This window comes from Lynx canadensis, chromosome D1 (genome assembly GCF_007474595.2).
Source record: "Lynx canadensis isolate LIC74 chromosome D1, mLynCan4.pri.v2, whole genome shotgun sequence".
Lineage (NCBI taxonomy): Eukaryota > Metazoa > Chordata > Mammalia > Carnivora > Felidae > Lynx > Lynx canadensis.
In genome coordinates, this window is record NC_044312.2 from 59,740,053 (window position 1) to 59,755,291 (window position 15,239).

Below are 15,239 nucleotides of genomic sequence, written 5' to 3' on the forward strand. Positions count from 1 at the left end.
GAGGGACTCCTAAGCAGGCTCCGCACTGCCAGCACAGAGCCGGTCCCGCAGCTCCAACCCTCCAAGTGAGATCATGACCCGAGCCAAAGTTGGATGCTCAACCAACTGAGCCACCCAGGTGCCCCAGGACTCAACTATTTCTGTTGAAGTCATACATAAATAAAGCATGCGCCCCAACAAGAAACTTAGGGTGAGAATGGGAAGGCAGATGAGGTGTAATATCACTCAGCAATTCTGGGGTAAAAGTGGACAAATTTTCCTAGGACGCCACAGGACGAACAGTCCTAGTACTAAAACAGATTGCTGCTAGTTTTCAGTAGGCGTTCGCAAGCACAGCCAGGCTAAACACGGAGGGGCGGGGCCAGACTGGAGAGGCCCCTCGGCGGAGGCTCGAGGAGGGGCCAAAGAGTAGGCAAATTTCCAACCTTAACGACGTGACTAAGGTGTAGAGCGTCACATCCGGTGTGGAGGGCGGGAACGAGAAACAAAAGGAGAGCGAAGGCGCATGCGTTGGTGCTTCCCCGGTTCTGGTGGGCCCTTCCGCTCAGGCAGAGAGAAGTGCTTCCGGGTCGCTGCCGGCTGCCGCCTCCCGGCGCGGTAAGTACGGAAGCCAGGCTGAGGCTGCTGTCTCTCTGCCCCTTCTCTTCTTCCTCCCTCGGAGAAACCCCGTCGCCCTGACCCGGCTCTTCAGGAGTTCCGTGCCCACACTCTTAACAGTAAAGAGCTCCAGCTCATTGGCCGCTTCCTCGAGGCTAAGCTCCACCCCGTCGCACAAGATCCGTCACTCATTGGTGTCACTTTCTGTCACCCAGCAGTTCTTCCAGTTAATTGGCCCTATTCAGGCCCCGCTGCTTTTGCGATTAGCAACCCTATAAAGGGCAAATGCCTGTTCGAATCCCGCCCCTGCATTCTTCTTGTTGGGCCACCCCGCGGTCATTTTCATAATAAGCGAAGAATGGGCGGTGGCTTTGCCGCGAGGGGTGGGCTTTCGGAGCCTCGGTCTCTCGTCTCGTACTTACTGGCCGTTGAGGATGGGTGTTGTGTCAGTGACACGGGCCAGGAAGCTGAGGTTTACTAAAGGACAGCGGCTGGCGCAGGATCAGTCAAATGAATCAGGGCAAAAGTAGAACTAGACGTAGGTCCTTTTCTCCTGCTCATCTCTTCTAGTGCCTGGCCTCTATTTCTTCCCCGTAGGAATTCTATGCCCCACCTCACTGTGTGACCTAGAGACAGTGTTGCTTGTCCCAGGGCCTCGATTTTCCTGTGAACTGAAAGGTTTTAATTCAGATTCTCTGGGACCTTTCTGGTCTGCTCCCTCAGCTACTTAATCTGTGCTGAATTTACATATTCTCTCACGTTAGTTCATTCAGCCTAACATTTACTTATTTATGCATTTACTCATGCCTTTAGAATGCCTTTCTGAACCATATTGCACGTGGTAGCCCATCCCCACCCCAGTTTGGTTGTGGTTCATGAGAGAGGTGGTTAGTGCCCTAAATTTCTGACGTGGAGTAAGAATGGAATGGATTCTCATAAAAGGGCAAAAAGTAGGTCTTCATGTTTGGAGGAGGTAAAGATAGTGTCAGTGGAGCCCTGCTACCTCTAATTTTGTTTAATTTTGTAACGCCAGTCTGCATTCTGGATTCATAGCTCTACATGTTGGCTTCCATTTTCCACTCCTTGAATACCTTGCAAACAGCTTTACTTCTCCACAAAGTAAATTAATTATCAGAATAATTATGAGGGTGGGTATAACTGTTATCCCCCATTTTACAGATGAGGAAACTGAGGCTCAGAGAGGTTAAGTGACTTGGCCGAGGTCAAACAGCTAGTAAGTGGTGGAGCCAGGACTCAAACCCAGGTCTGTCTGATTCCCACAAGGAAGAGCTATTTCCCCCTACCTTCTACTCCACCCCATCCACAAATCAGACTAACCAAATAACTGAAATCAAATACTTCTGATCTGGATTCACCTGGCCCTTTACCTCAGTCTAGGAGCCATGTCCACCTTGTTTCCCTCACTCTTCCCCCGTGTGACCGAGACACTGTGGTTTAATCTGGATCGACCCTGTGTGGAGGAGACGGAGCTGCAGCAGCAAGAGCAACAGCATCAGGCCTGGGTGAGTAAGGACCTAGCACAGTGGTGGAGCCTTAGGGACCTCCCCTGCCTTTCACAGACCATGATCCTGGAGGAGCTTTTTGCCCTGAGCTGGGAACAATCAAACTGGGAGGTAGGAGGCCTAGGGTCCAGTCTTTATGCTACTGATTTACGGTGGGACCATTGGATTTCTGGGCCAGGTTGGAGCCCAGGCTCTTTTCTCTAACTCATAGGAAATAGTAATTTTGACTGTATTGAGGATGTAGCAGATGCCATATTCTCTATCAGTCTCTCACTTTACCCTCACTGTAATCTCATAGGGCAACCATGGCCCAGAGAATTTAGTTGGATCCAGTTTATAAGTAAGTAGCAGATGACAAGAAACAAAGGGATTGACTCTTTCTAGAAACTGAGAAGAAGCTTCTCCATACTTGGGGGCAGGGGTATCTTCTTAGGGGCAGAGTGGGCCAGTCCCATGCCCCTGACATGCCCTGCTTGGGCCCTGACCCTCCTCTCCCCCTTTGGCCACAGCTCCAGAGCATCGCAGAGAAAGACAACAATCTGGTACCCATTGGCAAGCCGGCCTCGGAGGTGAGTGGTTCCAATAGGTAGGGCTTTGTGGGGCTCAGGTGGACTAAAGCTTTGCTCTAATTCTGAAGGTCCTACCTCTGATTCCAGAGCAATTGTGGTCCTCAGCTCTAGGCAGAGGCCATAAAGGGGATCTAGAGTGGGTGGCCATTGGACCTAGCACCAAGGTCCTGCAAAACATGCACCAGTCTGCTAGACTCAAGGCGGGGGGCAAGTCTGGGGAATGGAGGGTCACTCACTGCCCCTGAGAAAGGCTCCAAGTGGACCAGCCCTTGAAGTGGTCCAGGCAAGCCTATAGAGCCTATAGGCTCTCCCCTGCCTCGCCAGCACTATGATGACGAGGAAGAGGAGGATGAAGATGACGACGAGGATAGTGAAGAGGACTCAGAGGATGATGAAGACATGCAGGACATGGATGAGATGAATGATTACAACGAGTCACCTGATGACGGAGAGGTCAATGAGGTAGGCAGGGGTGTGGGGGTGGGCCCCTGCCTGTGACCTAACTGGTGGCCAAGGATTCAGAGATTCTGGATCCAACCAGGGGCAGGATCTGGGACTACGGCCGGCTGGGTGGCTGAGGCCCCTCCCCACCCACACCTAGCCTTCTCTCCAGGTGGACATGGAAGGCAACGAACAGGATCAGGACCAGTGGATGATCTAGGTAGACAAGGCAGGGTGGCCTCAGGCAAATTCCAGGCCAGCCCAACTTACCCTGCACCCCCTGCAGAACCAGCTGATTGCCCCAGTGCCTGAAAGCTCACCCTTGGGTATCTCTTCAGCTGCTGCCAAGAACTGGTCTCCTTGGCTCCTCCTAGGCCATCACTTTGCCCTTGAGTCTCCAGGGCCTGAGCCCACCCCACCTTTCCGCCCATTACCTCACCCCTTGGTTGCCAGGTATAGTCTCTTTCTAACTCCCTTTAATAAAGACACAGGAATGATTTTATTTTTTTCCCCGTGTCTATTCCCTAATTGTTGGTCGGGCCCAGAGGAATCCAGCATCTTCTCTTGAGCTTCAGGGAGAGGGCATACAAGGGACTTCAGGCAAGCCTACTGGATCATGTTGTCCAGGGCTAGAGGTGGCCCTGGCCCTGGGCCCAGGCTCCATTACCATTTTCTCTGGCTCAGCTTGTACCCATTCCTTCAGAGCCTCTAACTCAATGTTTACTGTTTCCTCTGATCCTAACTGGAATTGCATGGGCTGAGAAGGGAAGGCTTCTGAGGCCTAGAGCTAGGAGGCCCCTGGAGATTTTCCAGCTAGCTTCCTTGGTGTTAAGAGAGATTAAATCTTCAGGCAGCACAGGGACTCCCTTGGAGTCACCCAGAAAATCAGTGATAGAGTTGGGTTGGGAGCCCAGGTCTCTTGCCTGTCAATCCATGGCTCTCTGGAAGGAGGGGGGCAATGGAACCAAGCATCCTGATAGAACTTGATGTCTCAGGTCAGTGTAGAACTGGAGTGGGGTAGAGGTTGGAGGACAGCCTCCCCAGCCCTGAGTCCAGCATGTGTCAGGCCACAAGCAGGGAGAAGAATGGATGTTCTGAGGTCCTTGCTTCGGTGGGGGTGGAGAGGCAGCAGTAAGTGCCCCCGGGCCTGGACCTCAGCCAGGCCCTACATAGGTGAGCTGGGCTATGCCGTCCTTGATGGCAGGGAAGTCTGGGAGGCCAGTGTGGTGGAGGCGGCAGCGGTAGCGGCCACAGCTCTTGGCATACTGCAGGAAGCGGGGTGCACCAGGGAACAGCGCGTGGTCAGCCAGTACAGTGGCACCAGCTGGCAGCAGGGCATGGGCCTCCAAAAGCTGCAGGTCTCGCAGGTAACGTCGGGGCCGGTGTGCCAGGAGCACCAAGTCTACCTGACTCAGCTGGTACTGGGTTCGTAGGTGTGGGATCACCTCCTCTGAGCTACTCACGATGAGCTCCACCTGTGGGGATGGGAGGAGTTGAAGGTGAGGGTGGGAGGGTCTGTTCTCCCATACCAGACTTCACCAGGATCTGGCTTACTTTATGCCATTTCCTCTGTCCTCAGAACCCAAGAAGTCAGGATCAGTATTGTGATTTCCATTCTGCCAGTGATGAAGCTGAGATTCAGAGGATAAGTCCTTTGCCCAAGGTCATAACAGCTCACAAGAGGTAGACTTAAGGTTTGGACCCATATTTGCTGGTCTCCAAAGACCTTCCTTTTAACTGCTCCTTTGTCATCCAGCAGCAAATATGAGCAAATGACTTGGAACAGACAGGAGTTCACACATCACCCAGGGTCACAGTCTCCTACTGTGCTGCCTTCTCCTAGGTGGGATTCCCTTACTGGGGAGGCCTGGCTAGGGCAAGGCTGGGGGTGGAAGGGAAGATACTAGGGTCAGGGAGGCAGGGGCTGACCGTGCGCTCGTCGAAGCCAGCCAGGCGGATGAGTTTTTCAGCCACTGCTGCGGTGCGTGGGTTCCACTCCACAGTGAGAAGGCGGCCCCCAGGGGGCAGGGCACGGGCAATAAGCAATGTGGAGTACCCACAGTGGGTGCCCAGCTCCAGCACGCAAGCAGGAGCCTTCTCCTCCACCAGCCGCATCAGGATCTGACCTGGGGGGAAGATGGCTTATTGCAGCAGACATGGGAGATGGATTCAGGGCCCCTGATAGAAAGGGATCTCAAATGTCCACCTGTCTCACTGTAGCCCTCAACCAGCTGGGGTCTCCTCCTTGGACTACAGCTCCAGCTGCCTCGCTCGTCCTCTGACCCTCCAGGCTTTCGTCCTTCAGTCTCATCTTTGTACCAGCCACTAGCTGTCTTTCCAACAAACAAATGTGACCCTGTTGCTCCTTGGTTCCTATGATCCTAAAGGCCTTTGGGATTGAACTTGGGATCCTCAGCCTGACATTCAGGACCTTCTTGGACCTGATCCTATCCAACCGTTCCAGCTCTTCCCATCTGTAGACTGTACCACAGTCCTCCCAAACAACTGTGCCCAAAGTCAACCAAGTCATCACTGGCTCATTCCTTCATGGTGCATTAGTATATGTGACTGGCTTTGCCCCTTCCTACCCCTGTCCTTATCTGCTTGGCCAAATTGAAAACAATCCTTATAGGCTCCATTTAAGTGTTGCTTCCTCCAGGAAGGCTAAGGCAGAAACAGGTACCAGGCTCCTGAGAGACCTTGGCTAGAACTTCCAGTTTCATTCCTCTTTGTTTTGTTCACTGGGTATCTTTCTAAACTGGGAATTGGAAAAATTTCTTCAGACTCTAAAAGCACTTGTGCTAGGAGCTGGGACTGAGACAAAGCCAGGTAGCTATCCTGAATGGGATGTGGGAGCCTCCACGGTGAGGGGAGAATGAATCAGCACAGATAATTACAAAGTTATGGGTTATGTGCTGAGATGTTATCTCCTTTGTATTATGCCCCCTCTGAGGCTAGCATTTATGGCTGGTTCATCTGTGTGGCCTCTACCTCCTTTTCCAACCTAGCACCTAGTACATGCCTAGTACAAATGGGATGGCAGTAAGTGTTTGCTATATGAATGAATAACTTTGCCCAGCTCCCTCATTTGCAGAGGAGAAAAAAGAGACTCAGGATGAAGAACCTGCCCAATGCGCCCAGTAGGCACTGGCAGATCTCAGACCTTCCTTACCATCTTGGGGGTATTTCCTGGAGCAGAAGGCTAGGGAACACTGACCTTTGACAGGCCCCATGTGGCCCAGGTACTCGCAGTGGCTGCTCCAACGGTCCAGGGTGGTGAGGATATGACTGGGGTCTCCAGGCAGGGCATGAGTGAGCACATAGCTGAAGGCCCGTTCCTCAATCTGCAGCCCTGACAGGCAGTCTCGGAGGCTCCGCAGCAAGACCATACGCACCAGCAGTCGGAAGTAGTGACGGTACCGCACCAGCAATGTCACCACCAGTGGCAGGAAGGCCAGTGCGATGGCGGGGGACATAGTCCCTACCAGGGCTCTGGGGTGAAGGAAGGCAGACAGGGAAACCCACACCCACCATTGCTTGTCATTTGTATTACCCCTATATTTTACAAACCATGGCTCAGAAAGGCTAAGTCTTTTGTGCAGAGTCACACAACAGAACCAGGATTTGAATCTGAATTGGTCCAATTCCAAGCTCATGTACTTTCAAGGAATTCATGCTAGTCTACGTTCTACACCCAACCTCAAATCACCTCTTCCCACCTCTGCCCCCTGATTCTGTCTTCACCTTACTTCTCCCACCCATTTCGCCTCATCTCTGTCGTCACCCCTTCAGGACCACTTTCCACAGTCTTCGGAAATATCCTACCCACCCCCCGCAACCGCCTGCATCTCCTGATGAGATTTCTTCCCACCCCTCCATCTGCTCTTCCCTGTGGGTGGGAGGAGTCCTTGATTCTATATTTCTTCTCCAGTTGTCTCCCCTCCCCTGCATTCACCTTTTCTGTTCTCTCTCAGAATTCCTTGTAAAAGCATGTACACACACAGCACATGCTTCCCCCCTACTCGAGCCTCTTCTCCCAAGCCCTATCCCTAATGGGGGGGTAAGTGCCTTCTCCTCTCCCATACCTTGAACCATCCATCCACCCCTTCCTCCAGATCTGACCCTCGTGAGCTCCTGGTGATGGTGGGGACTAAAATTGAAGGTAAGAGTGTATAAATGGATGTGAGTAGGTGAGTGATAGTGAGTTTGAACTCGTATGCTTGGGGACCCACACTCAAGAGCCCTGCTTACCTGTGCTGGAGACTTCTGCTTGGGGAAGATCAGAGCCTAGAACAGGAGGGGGAGGCCTCAGGGCCAGAGAACTCTGAGGCCGGCTGGACTTGCTCTCAATTATTGATGCAGAAGCTGCTGCTGTTACCTGAGACATGTGGTTCAAGTTACTAGCTGCAGGAACAAGGTGGGGCTGACTCCTACCCTTCATGAGCCCTAAATTTACAGAACCCCAGGGTCTTGATTTGAGGGGTGATGACAGCTACTGGGTTTGGTGACCTCTCCTCCAACTCCTTGTATCAGGATATGGGGGCATGGTGTGAGCCAAGGAAATGGGAGGCTGTAATTTACTCAATTCAAAATTCAAGTTTTGTTTAAGCAATTGCCAGGGTGTGGGTCACAGGAGTCAGATCTTGTCTCATTCCTCCAGGAACTCCAAATTTAGCGGAATAGACTGATCCAGAAACAGAATAAAGCATAATGCAATTCTTCACGGATATGGGGACTTTAGGCTGTTCTGTGAACTTCTGTGTATCTAGACAGAGCAGTGTGTGGCACATCACAGACAGTAATTACTTGATTTGATAAATGAATGGAGCTACGTGGAATAGGGATTAAGCGCAGGGAGTTGGGGATGCCCAAAGAATGGGGTCAGAAATGGCAATCAGGAGGATATTGTTTGTATTCAGGCCTGAAGGCAGACCTCGTGGGGAGGCGGTGTGCCAACATGTGGAAGGTCCAGGAGGTCAATCAGGAAACTGCAAATAAATATTTACAACCCCTGCACCACCACCACCATTACCATTAACCCCCACGACCCCAGTGCTGAAAAGGGAGGCAGGTATCAGGCGCTGCAAGATGTTGAATAACAGACTTGTTGAATGACCAGTGTTCAGGGTCCAAGGGAAGATATGGGATGGTTCTAAGAAAAGCACTGATAGTCAGCTTTGTGAATTAGGATTACTAGAGTTGATGTAAAAAAGGCAAGCAAGATTGCAGAGAAATGCCTGAGGGCAAAGACTGCCAGGTGGCCTCTCTTCCAGGATTGAGCTCTGCTCCTCTTTGGCTTGTGAAGGAATAAGAGCTCTTCTTCCAGTAAGTCTCCCATCCCCAGTACAGGTTGAGAACTCCGTTGGGGGCTACAGTCTTTATGTGTCTTCCAACTTGGTGCTGGGCATCTGGGTCCAGTGTTTGTACACGGAGACTGTGTGCTCGAGGAGCGGAGGGCCTGAGTCCCACTCTCCCTTCGCATGGCATTTACGGGAGCATTTGGTATAAGTTCGCTCACTGACCCTGAAAGGTAGCCTGGCAGCCACGCGACCACACAGTACACATCAGGAGAGCCTCTTTAAGCCGGCGGAAGACTCCAGCTCCAAGACTGAGAAGACGCTGAAGTCATGTGACCTGCCCCTCCCTTTCATCGCATCACGTGCCTCGCGTCTTGTCAAGCGAGGTGAGCCCTCCCATTGGTTGGCGATGATCATGCGGTGGAGGCGGGGCCGGAAGCCAGGATTGCGGCGGTAGCTGCGGGGCTCTGGGAAGGGATAGGCAGGGCGGCTGGTGGCTGCTCGCTGGATGCAGCCACGGGTCATGTGACCGGAAGGGCTCCCGACGGACGCCGTCCCTCCTCGGCGCGGCCTGAGCGCCCGGCCCGACCCCGGCCATGGGGTGCTGCTACAGCAGCGAGAACGAGGACTCGGACCAGGTGCGGCCGCGGCGGGCGAGGCTCGGGAATGAGGGTTGAGAGGCTAGGGCGTGGGGCCCAGAAAAAAGCCTGCAGAAGAACGGGACTGTGGGCCTCACTTAGTACGGAGGCCGGGAGGGGACAGATTACGGAGGGGACGCTCGGCCGGGCTCCTACCCCTGTTAAAGCCCCAGCTTTCTCTACACAGTCTCCGCTTTGGGGTGTGCAGGCTGCCCCCTGTCCCACTCGCTCCCACCCCTTTCATGTTATCCTATCTTTAAACCTTTATAGCCTTCAGAATCCTCAGCCTCGGTCCTTGGGAAACACTGTCTTCCAAGCTTCCTGTGCTTTTTCTGTGCTTGTATGAGCGGGCTTTGTGAATCCATTCTAGAGATGGGTAAGCTGAGGCTCAGAGTTAGCTTTTCCTAACATGAATCAGGAATCTATGTATCTTCTCAGTCCCTCGAGTTGGAGAAGGAAGGTCACTGCGGTTTGGGGTCAGAGAAGGCCTCTGGAAGTAGGTGGCATTTGAGTTGACCAGTAAAGAATTTAATAGAGACCACGACATTAAGACGTTTTGGGGAAGCAACAAAGCGGGTTTCACTTTGGCTGTATTGGATTAGAGAGGTGGGATGAGAGCTCAGTTTGACCTGCCTCGGTGCAGTTTTTGCTTGGGGCCTGCGGGTTCCTTTAGCTAGAGGGGTGCTTGCCCTGGGAATTTGACTGTAGACCTGATCCCTTTGCAGAAAGGATTAGGCTGGGAAGATTGTGCAGTTTTAAGTTCTTCCTCTTCCCCTTGGTGCATTCTCACTTCTCCCTACATCTTAATCTCTGACCTGCCTGCCTGATCTCCTTTTAGGAGTGGGGAGACCTTCCCAAGGATGAAGTCTCAAGCTCTTGCCTCTAAGCTTGGGTCCAACATGTGTTGGGTTTCAACACATTCTAGACACACAGACGACAGAAGGATTTCAGCAAGTAGCTCACAGTCTGGTGGAGAGATGGTCACAGAAGTGGATTATATTATTGGTATTTGGGAAGTCGGTCTTTCCCCAGTGACTCACATGAAACTATTTTGGGTTAAGAACTTAAGGTTAGGAAAATGCCCTTTGTTTGAGAGGCATGGGTGTCTCCTGGGCCTCATTAATTCTCCAAACCCCCAATGAACACATATTCCTATTTCCTGTGCCTTACACCTTAGGCATACATCATGTCCACTATCCCTCACTTCACCCCAGCCTCTTAGAGGAGACAGTATTCCTGCCTACTGGGAAAACTGTGGCCTGGTGGAAAATTGTCTCCTAAAGGATAACACGAACTCTTGCAGGGAATGAGTTAAGAAGGGTTAGGGCCTTCTCAGAAAGGATACCAGCTTCTAGCTGGGAGAGCTGGGTTTGTTGATCTCCTGAACTTTCATCTTCTTGACAGGCTCTCACTTCTGTTTCTAACCCCCAGAGAGGTGCTCAGTCAGTGCTGGGTGATTTGAGCCTTCATGTGGCAAAGGTCTACAAGCCATTTGCTATCCCAAAATCCCTTTCTCAGCTCTTGGGCAGGCCCCTCCCCCACTTTAATCTCTGCTCCTTTGTTACAATAAAAAGAAATAAATGACACATTTTCAAAGACTTTTTATAGTTCTCTCATTTGACGTTTGCCAAACGTTTGTTGTATAGGTGTAGGTTATGTACTTAAAGGTAAGGGAAAAGTTCAGAGAGGCTAAGATATTTAGCCAAAGACACAAAGCTGAGTAATGCTGTAGTCAACGTATCTTGATACCAAGCCATGTGCTTTATCCATTGGGCCAAGATATTCTTTTCAGCTATGCCCATACACCAGGTGACTACTCATGGACAGACCATGTATATGTGTCTGTGCTGGAGTAGACAGTGAAAGCCTGACTCCTGGGTTGACACTGACTCAGGGACAAACGTTGGTGTGAAACACTTCCTCCATGCTTCACTTGCCCTTGGGGGTGGGGTGATGTTATTTGTTCACTCTGATTGGGGGTAGCCTGGCCTCTTCTGGGAGTCTACGTCTCAGGAAAACATCGTTGTTCTTGAAGAATCCGCTTAGACATGGGGGACAGGGGAGACTGCCCTGTCCTATAGGAAGATCTGTCTGAAGTAGGGCTGGGAGAAGGACAGCACACAGGAAGCAAATTCAGGGTTCATTATGGAGCCAGCTTTCCTTTGAGATAGTTTGATCTTTAGCAAGCATTTTGTCCTTCTAGCCCTTGAATACTTAGTCTGTGTTTTGAGGAGGAGGAAGGTATGTCTAGGAGTTGGGAGGTGATAGGACAGAGTCCCACAGCTTTTGTCTCATGCTGTTGGGAACTGAAGACGCTTGGCAACCTAGACTTGAGAAGGAAGAGTATTGTGAAAAGGCTCGGCCTGCCTAGGGTGGGGCAGGCGAGCAGGAGGAAGTGGCCCTCTGTAAGGAGAGTTGTGGAGTTGGGGGCAGGGGAACTGGGAGCCCACAGTGGGAAGGTCTATGGTAGGAACTGAGATCTGCCTGGAGTGGAGCACTGGTGGTCTGGTGCTAAGGATTGGTGAGTCAGCATTAGGCAGGATGGGCTCCCTTGTCTTTGGCTTTGTCCTGGGCACCCTTGCTCTTTATGGCTTGGATAGATACCCAGCAGGCCTGCTTATCCAATTTGTGGCTGACATAAAGCCAGCAGGGATTTGCAGCTGATAGGCTCAAGGCAGGGTCATATTCAGAGAGACTGCAGTAGATTAGAATAAGGGGCTGGAATAGGACCAGGGAGACTTGGTTTGGCCCCATGTTAGTTCTGGGGGTTGTGATTATTGGCTTAAGCTAGCAGTAACAGGACTACTGAAAATTAACAAACCACAAGAATAGAAGTGTGGTGACTTGGCAAGGGAGGGAACAGCTGCACTGTTTGGGTCAGGTTTCACCAGGTGCACCAAGTTTGGTTCTGGGAGTCATATACAAAGAAAGCATTAGAGAAGAGTGAACACCTGAGAGTAGAAGGGACCTGTCCTCTAGGAAGGGGGCATAATTGGACTGTGTGACCCAGAGGCTGGGACTCTTGCCCTGAGATTACATGAGGAATATAATTGTCTGGCCTCACGGGGCCTCCATCCTAGGAGCAGACAGCCTTTCTGGGAAGGGCCTGGTCTGGGGGATCAGGAGGGCCATTCTTGGGATCCTGATTCCCATCAGTTTCTAGACCTTACTCCTCTGGCTTCCAGCTTCCAGTATTCTTTCTCATCAGGTGCTAGACTGTTTGCTGAAGCTCCAGAGTGGTTATTGAGTACATGCTTTGTGTCTCTGTCTATCTTTTCAGGGCCTCTAGGGCTGCTTGGATTTACTTTAATTCATCCTAGACCCACAACTCAGCTGAGCTCCGAAGGGCAGGCAGGACTGAGCCTTATCTGACATTCCATACACTTGAGCACTTGGGATATTTTTTGGTGCTTAAAAGTCATAGCTGGGCTGAAAGGAGAGCCCAAGAAAGGCAGGTTGGACTAAAGGCTCCAGGGTTGGGGTGCCTGGGTGGCTCTGTCGGTTGAGTGTCTGACTCTTGATTTTGGCTCCAGTCATGATCCTAGGGTTGTGAAATCCAGCCCCACATCAGCTCCAGCCCCAAATTGGGCTCCGTGCTGAGTGTTGAGCCTGCTTAAGATCCTCTGTCTCTCTCTCTCTCTCTCTCTCTGCCCCTCTCCCTTGCTAGCATGTGTGCTCTCTCTCAAATAAGTAAGTAAGTAAGTAAGTAAATAAATAAATAAATAAATAAATAAATAAATAAATAAATAAATAAATCTAACTAAAGGCTCTGGGGCTGACTTCTCCTCCATGGCCTTTCCCAGGACCGAGAGGAGCGGAAACTGCTGCTGGACCCTAGCAGCCCCCCTACCAAAGCCCTCAATGGAGCTGAGCCCAACTACCACAGCCTGCCTTCCACTCGCACAGATGAGCAGGCCCTGCTCTCCTCCATTCTTGCTAAGACAGCCAGGTGAGCACTGCAGGACCAAGCCTGGGCAGAGCTTTCTCCATCCATGTTAAAAGCTGGGATAGGGGGACTGGGCCCAGGACATGGGGGATGGGACAAGGTCAGTGGTGAGAGGTGCCTCTAGGCCTGGGCTTGCTCCAGTGGGGAGGCAGGGACATGGTGTCAGATAGGTCTGGAATTGGGACTTGGCAGTGAGTCCTGTGTATCCCTCTTAAAGCACCTGTCATGTTCCCTCTGCCTCCTCTCCCCAAAGCAACATCATTGACGTGTCTGCTGCGGACTCCCAGGGCATGGAGCAGCATGAGTACATGGACCGGGCAAGGCAGTACAGGTGAGACCTGGCCAGCTTGCATCCCTCCCTCAGGCTACTTGGGTCCCTCCCTGCCCCTCGATCCCTTATTCAGCTTTGGAGTCCGAGCCCCAGTCCAGGCTCCTTGTTTGGGTGTGGCCCAGGAGACTGACAACAAATCTCTCTGGTACCTCAGCAGATGTGCATGTTGGCCCTGTTTGCCCCATGGCCTTCAAGGGTGCGGAGGCCAAGGGAGGTGGGCCTGGAGTGAGTTTGTGGTGAGCAGAGGCCACCGTCACCCTGCTTCTCTGGCCTGAGGGAGTGAGACTTCCCCGAGCCGGGCTGGACTGGGCAGAGCAGACTGGCCTGACTGCCCACCCCATCCTCCCTCTTGGCCAGCACCCGCTTGGCTGTGCTGAGCAGCAGCCTGACCCACTGGAAGAAGCTGCCACCGCTGCCATCTCTCACCAGCCAGCCCCACCAAGTGCTGGCCAGCGAGCCCATCCCCTTCTCCGACTTACAGCAGGTGAGCCACCCCTTGGCCCGCCCCTGCGCATCCTTCCTGCACTGCCCAGGCTGTGGCAGAGGGTTCGCCCTCTCCATCTCAGAGGCAGTAGGGAAGTGGAGTTAGAGAGCCTGGTAGCTCAAGTACCTTGCTCACTCTCACCTCTCTTACTTTGTGTCTTCTCCTCTCCACCTTTGTTCTCTTTCTCCCCTTTGTTCTTTTCCATCTTTCCCATCCCTGCCTTTCTCTTTGGCTTCCTATCCCCCATCATCCCCTCCTCTCTCGCCACCCAATCCACCTCCCTGGCTTTTTGGATCTCCCTTCTCACTGCCTCACTCTGTTCCTCTCCTCCCTGGTCCCTCTGTCTCAGGTCTCCAGGATAGCTGCTTATGCCTACAGTGCACTTTCTCAGATCCGAGTGGATGCAAAAGAGGAGCTGGTTGTACAGTTTGGGATCCCATGAAGAGAGGGATCCTTGGGACAGCTCTTCTCCTCTCTTCACCCGTCTCCACCCTGCCTCTCCTGGCCCCCAGCCTCACTGCGGCTCATACAGTACCCTAACCTGCTACTAATCACAGAGAAGAGTGTGGAGGAGGAGAAGAAGCTGGAAGGCTGGAAGCCTGAGCAAGTGAGGATGGAGCAAGGGAGGGTAGAACCATTTGGGACTGGCGTTCAAAGCCCTGGCCAGGGATGGGGTGGGGGTCAAAAGATTAGGGCGTAGTAGGTCTTCACTGTCACTGGGAAGGTGGAGGTACCACTGTGAGAGAGTGATCCTTAGGGGGCCTGTGGGGGCCCCCTTCCCATCCTTTCTCTTGGCCTCACTCCTGCCCCCCTCTCCCTGACTTGGTGCTCACATGCACCTCAGTAGGGTTTGTGACCAGGGTCTGGACGAGCTTGAATCTGAATGAATTGAGTTTGTATATCTAGCACCCTGGGTTTTTACATGTTTGGGGTTTTGTTTTGGTTTGTCACCCTCGATAAAGGAAGTGTATTCATCTGTGTGCTGGCTGCAGCCCGTCTGTCCTGCCCACCACCCTGATACTACTTCTGGTCTGTGAGCAGTGAGATGGATGCGGGGGGTGGGGGTGGGGTGGGGGGTGGGGGATGTCTTCTAGGGGCATTAAGAGGAATCCAGGAGATAAGGGTTCAGGGTTCCCCGGTCTTAGCCAGAACTTGGCCTGGGCTAACGTCAGATTGGATAAGACCATGCTTGTCCTTTCTTGGTGATGGGAACACTGTCAAAACTGAACAGACTTGAATCTGAGGCAGCTCTCGCTGTTGGGGCCCTGCCTCAAATTCAGTGGAATTACCAACAAGCCCAGGGTTGGGGGATAAAGGCAGACCAAGAATACTTGATATGGAGCCAGCAAGCCAATGTTTTCAAGCAGAAGATTCCCTTTATCAAATGAAATCTCAAGCAGAATCCCAACATGT

The 15,239-nt window shown here is 52.2% G+C and overlaps 3 protein-coding genes across 7 annotated transcripts; 2 read left to right on the forward strand and 1 right to left on the reverse strand.

Moving 5' to 3' along the window:
- Positions 1-476: 476 nt before the first annotated feature.
- ANAPC15 (anaphase promoting complex subunit 15) lies at positions 477-3,637 on the forward strand. 4 transcript variants are annotated; one of them, XM_030331788.1, is made up of 5 exons: positions 477-597; positions 1,991-2,120; positions 2,630-2,689; positions 3,014-3,151; positions 3,303-3,637. In XM_030331788.1, exons 1-5 carry the CDS (start codon positions 506-508, stop codon positions 3,348-3,350), a joined length of 468 nt encoding a protein of 155 aa, XP_030187648.1. In that variant the 5' UTR covers positions 477-505; the 3' UTR covers positions 3,351-3,637. The 4 variants fall into 4 exon arrangements, with proteins under 4 accessions (XP_030187648.1, XP_030187647.1, XP_030187650.1 ...); XM_030331787.1 differs by having other exon boundaries at positions 497-597; positions 3,291-3,637; XM_030331790.1 differs by having other exon boundaries at positions 540-597; positions 1,996-2,120; positions 3,291-3,637.
- Positions 3,606-7,467, reverse strand: LOC115524958 (transmembrane O-methyltransferase). 2 transcript variants are annotated; one of them, XM_030331778.1, is made up of 4 exons: positions 7,382-7,467; positions 6,348-6,622; positions 5,060-5,256; positions 3,606-4,605 (listed from the first exon to the last, which is right to left on the reverse strand). In XM_030331778.1, exons 2-4 carry the CDS (start codon positions 6,604-6,606, stop codon positions 4,285-4,287), a joined length of 777 nt encoding a protein of 258 aa, XP_030187638.1. In that variant the 5' UTR covers positions 6,607-6,622; positions 7,382-7,467; the 3' UTR covers positions 3,606-4,284. The 2 variants fall into 2 exon arrangements, with proteins under 2 accessions (XP_030187638.1, XP_030187637.1); XM_030331777.1 differs by lacking the exon at positions 7,382-7,467 and having other exon boundaries at positions 6,348-6,809.
- Positions 7,468-8,885: 1,418 nt separating this feature from the next.
- Positions 8,886-14,806, forward strand: LAMTOR1 (late endosomal/lysosomal adaptor, MAPK and MTOR activator 1). The gene is made up of 5 exons (XM_030331785.2): positions 8,886-9,065; positions 12,869-13,014; positions 13,265-13,342; positions 13,700-13,826; positions 14,176-14,806. The coding sequence occupies exons 1-5, from the start codon at positions 9,024-9,026 to the stop codon at positions 14,266-14,268; spliced, it is 486 nt and encodes a 161-aa protein (XP_030187645.1). The 5' UTR covers positions 8,886-9,023; the 3' UTR covers positions 14,269-14,806.
- Positions 14,807-15,239: the final 433 nt, after the last annotated feature.

Excerpts from the sequence above, each read along its gene's own strand:
- ANAPC15 (XM_030331787.1), top strand. The coding sequence starts at position 506 with ATGCGTTGGTGCTTCCCCGGTTCTGGTGGGCCCTTCCGCTCAGGCAGA. Across the intron at positions 598-1,990 it reads GGCTGCCGCCTCCCGGCGCG|TCTAGGAGCCATGTCCACCT; the intron begins GTAAGTACGGAA and ends CCTTTACCTCAG. Across the intron at positions 3,152-3,290 it reads ATGACGGAGAGGTCAATGAG|CCTTCTCTCCAGGTGGACAT; the intron begins GTAGGCAGGGGT and ends ACCCACACCTAG.
- LOC115524958 (XM_030331777.1), bottom strand. The coding sequence starts at position 6,786 with ATGAGCTTGGAATTGGACCAATTCAGATTCAAATCCTGGTTCTGTTGT. Across the intron at positions 5,257-6,347 it reads CCACATGGGGCCTGTCAAAG|GTCAGATCCTGATGCGGCTG; the intron begins GTCAGTGTTCCC and ends TCTTCCCCCCAG. Across the intron at positions 4,606-5,059 it reads CTGGCTTCGACGAGCGCACG|GTGGAGCTCATCGTGAGTAG; the intron begins GTCAGCCCCTGC and ends CCATCCCCACAG.
- LAMTOR1 (XM_030331785.2), top strand. The coding sequence starts at position 9,024 with ATGGGGTGCTGCTACAGCAGCGAGAACGAGGACTCGGACCAG. Across the intron at positions 13,015-13,264 it reads ATTCTTGCTAAGACAGCCAG|CAACATCATTGACGTGTCTG; the intron begins GTGAGCACTGCA and ends CTCTCCCCAAAG. Across the intron at positions 13,827-14,175 it reads CCTTCTCCGACTTACAGCAG|GTCTCCAGGATAGCTGCTTA; the intron begins GTGAGCCACCCC and ends CCTCTGTCTCAG.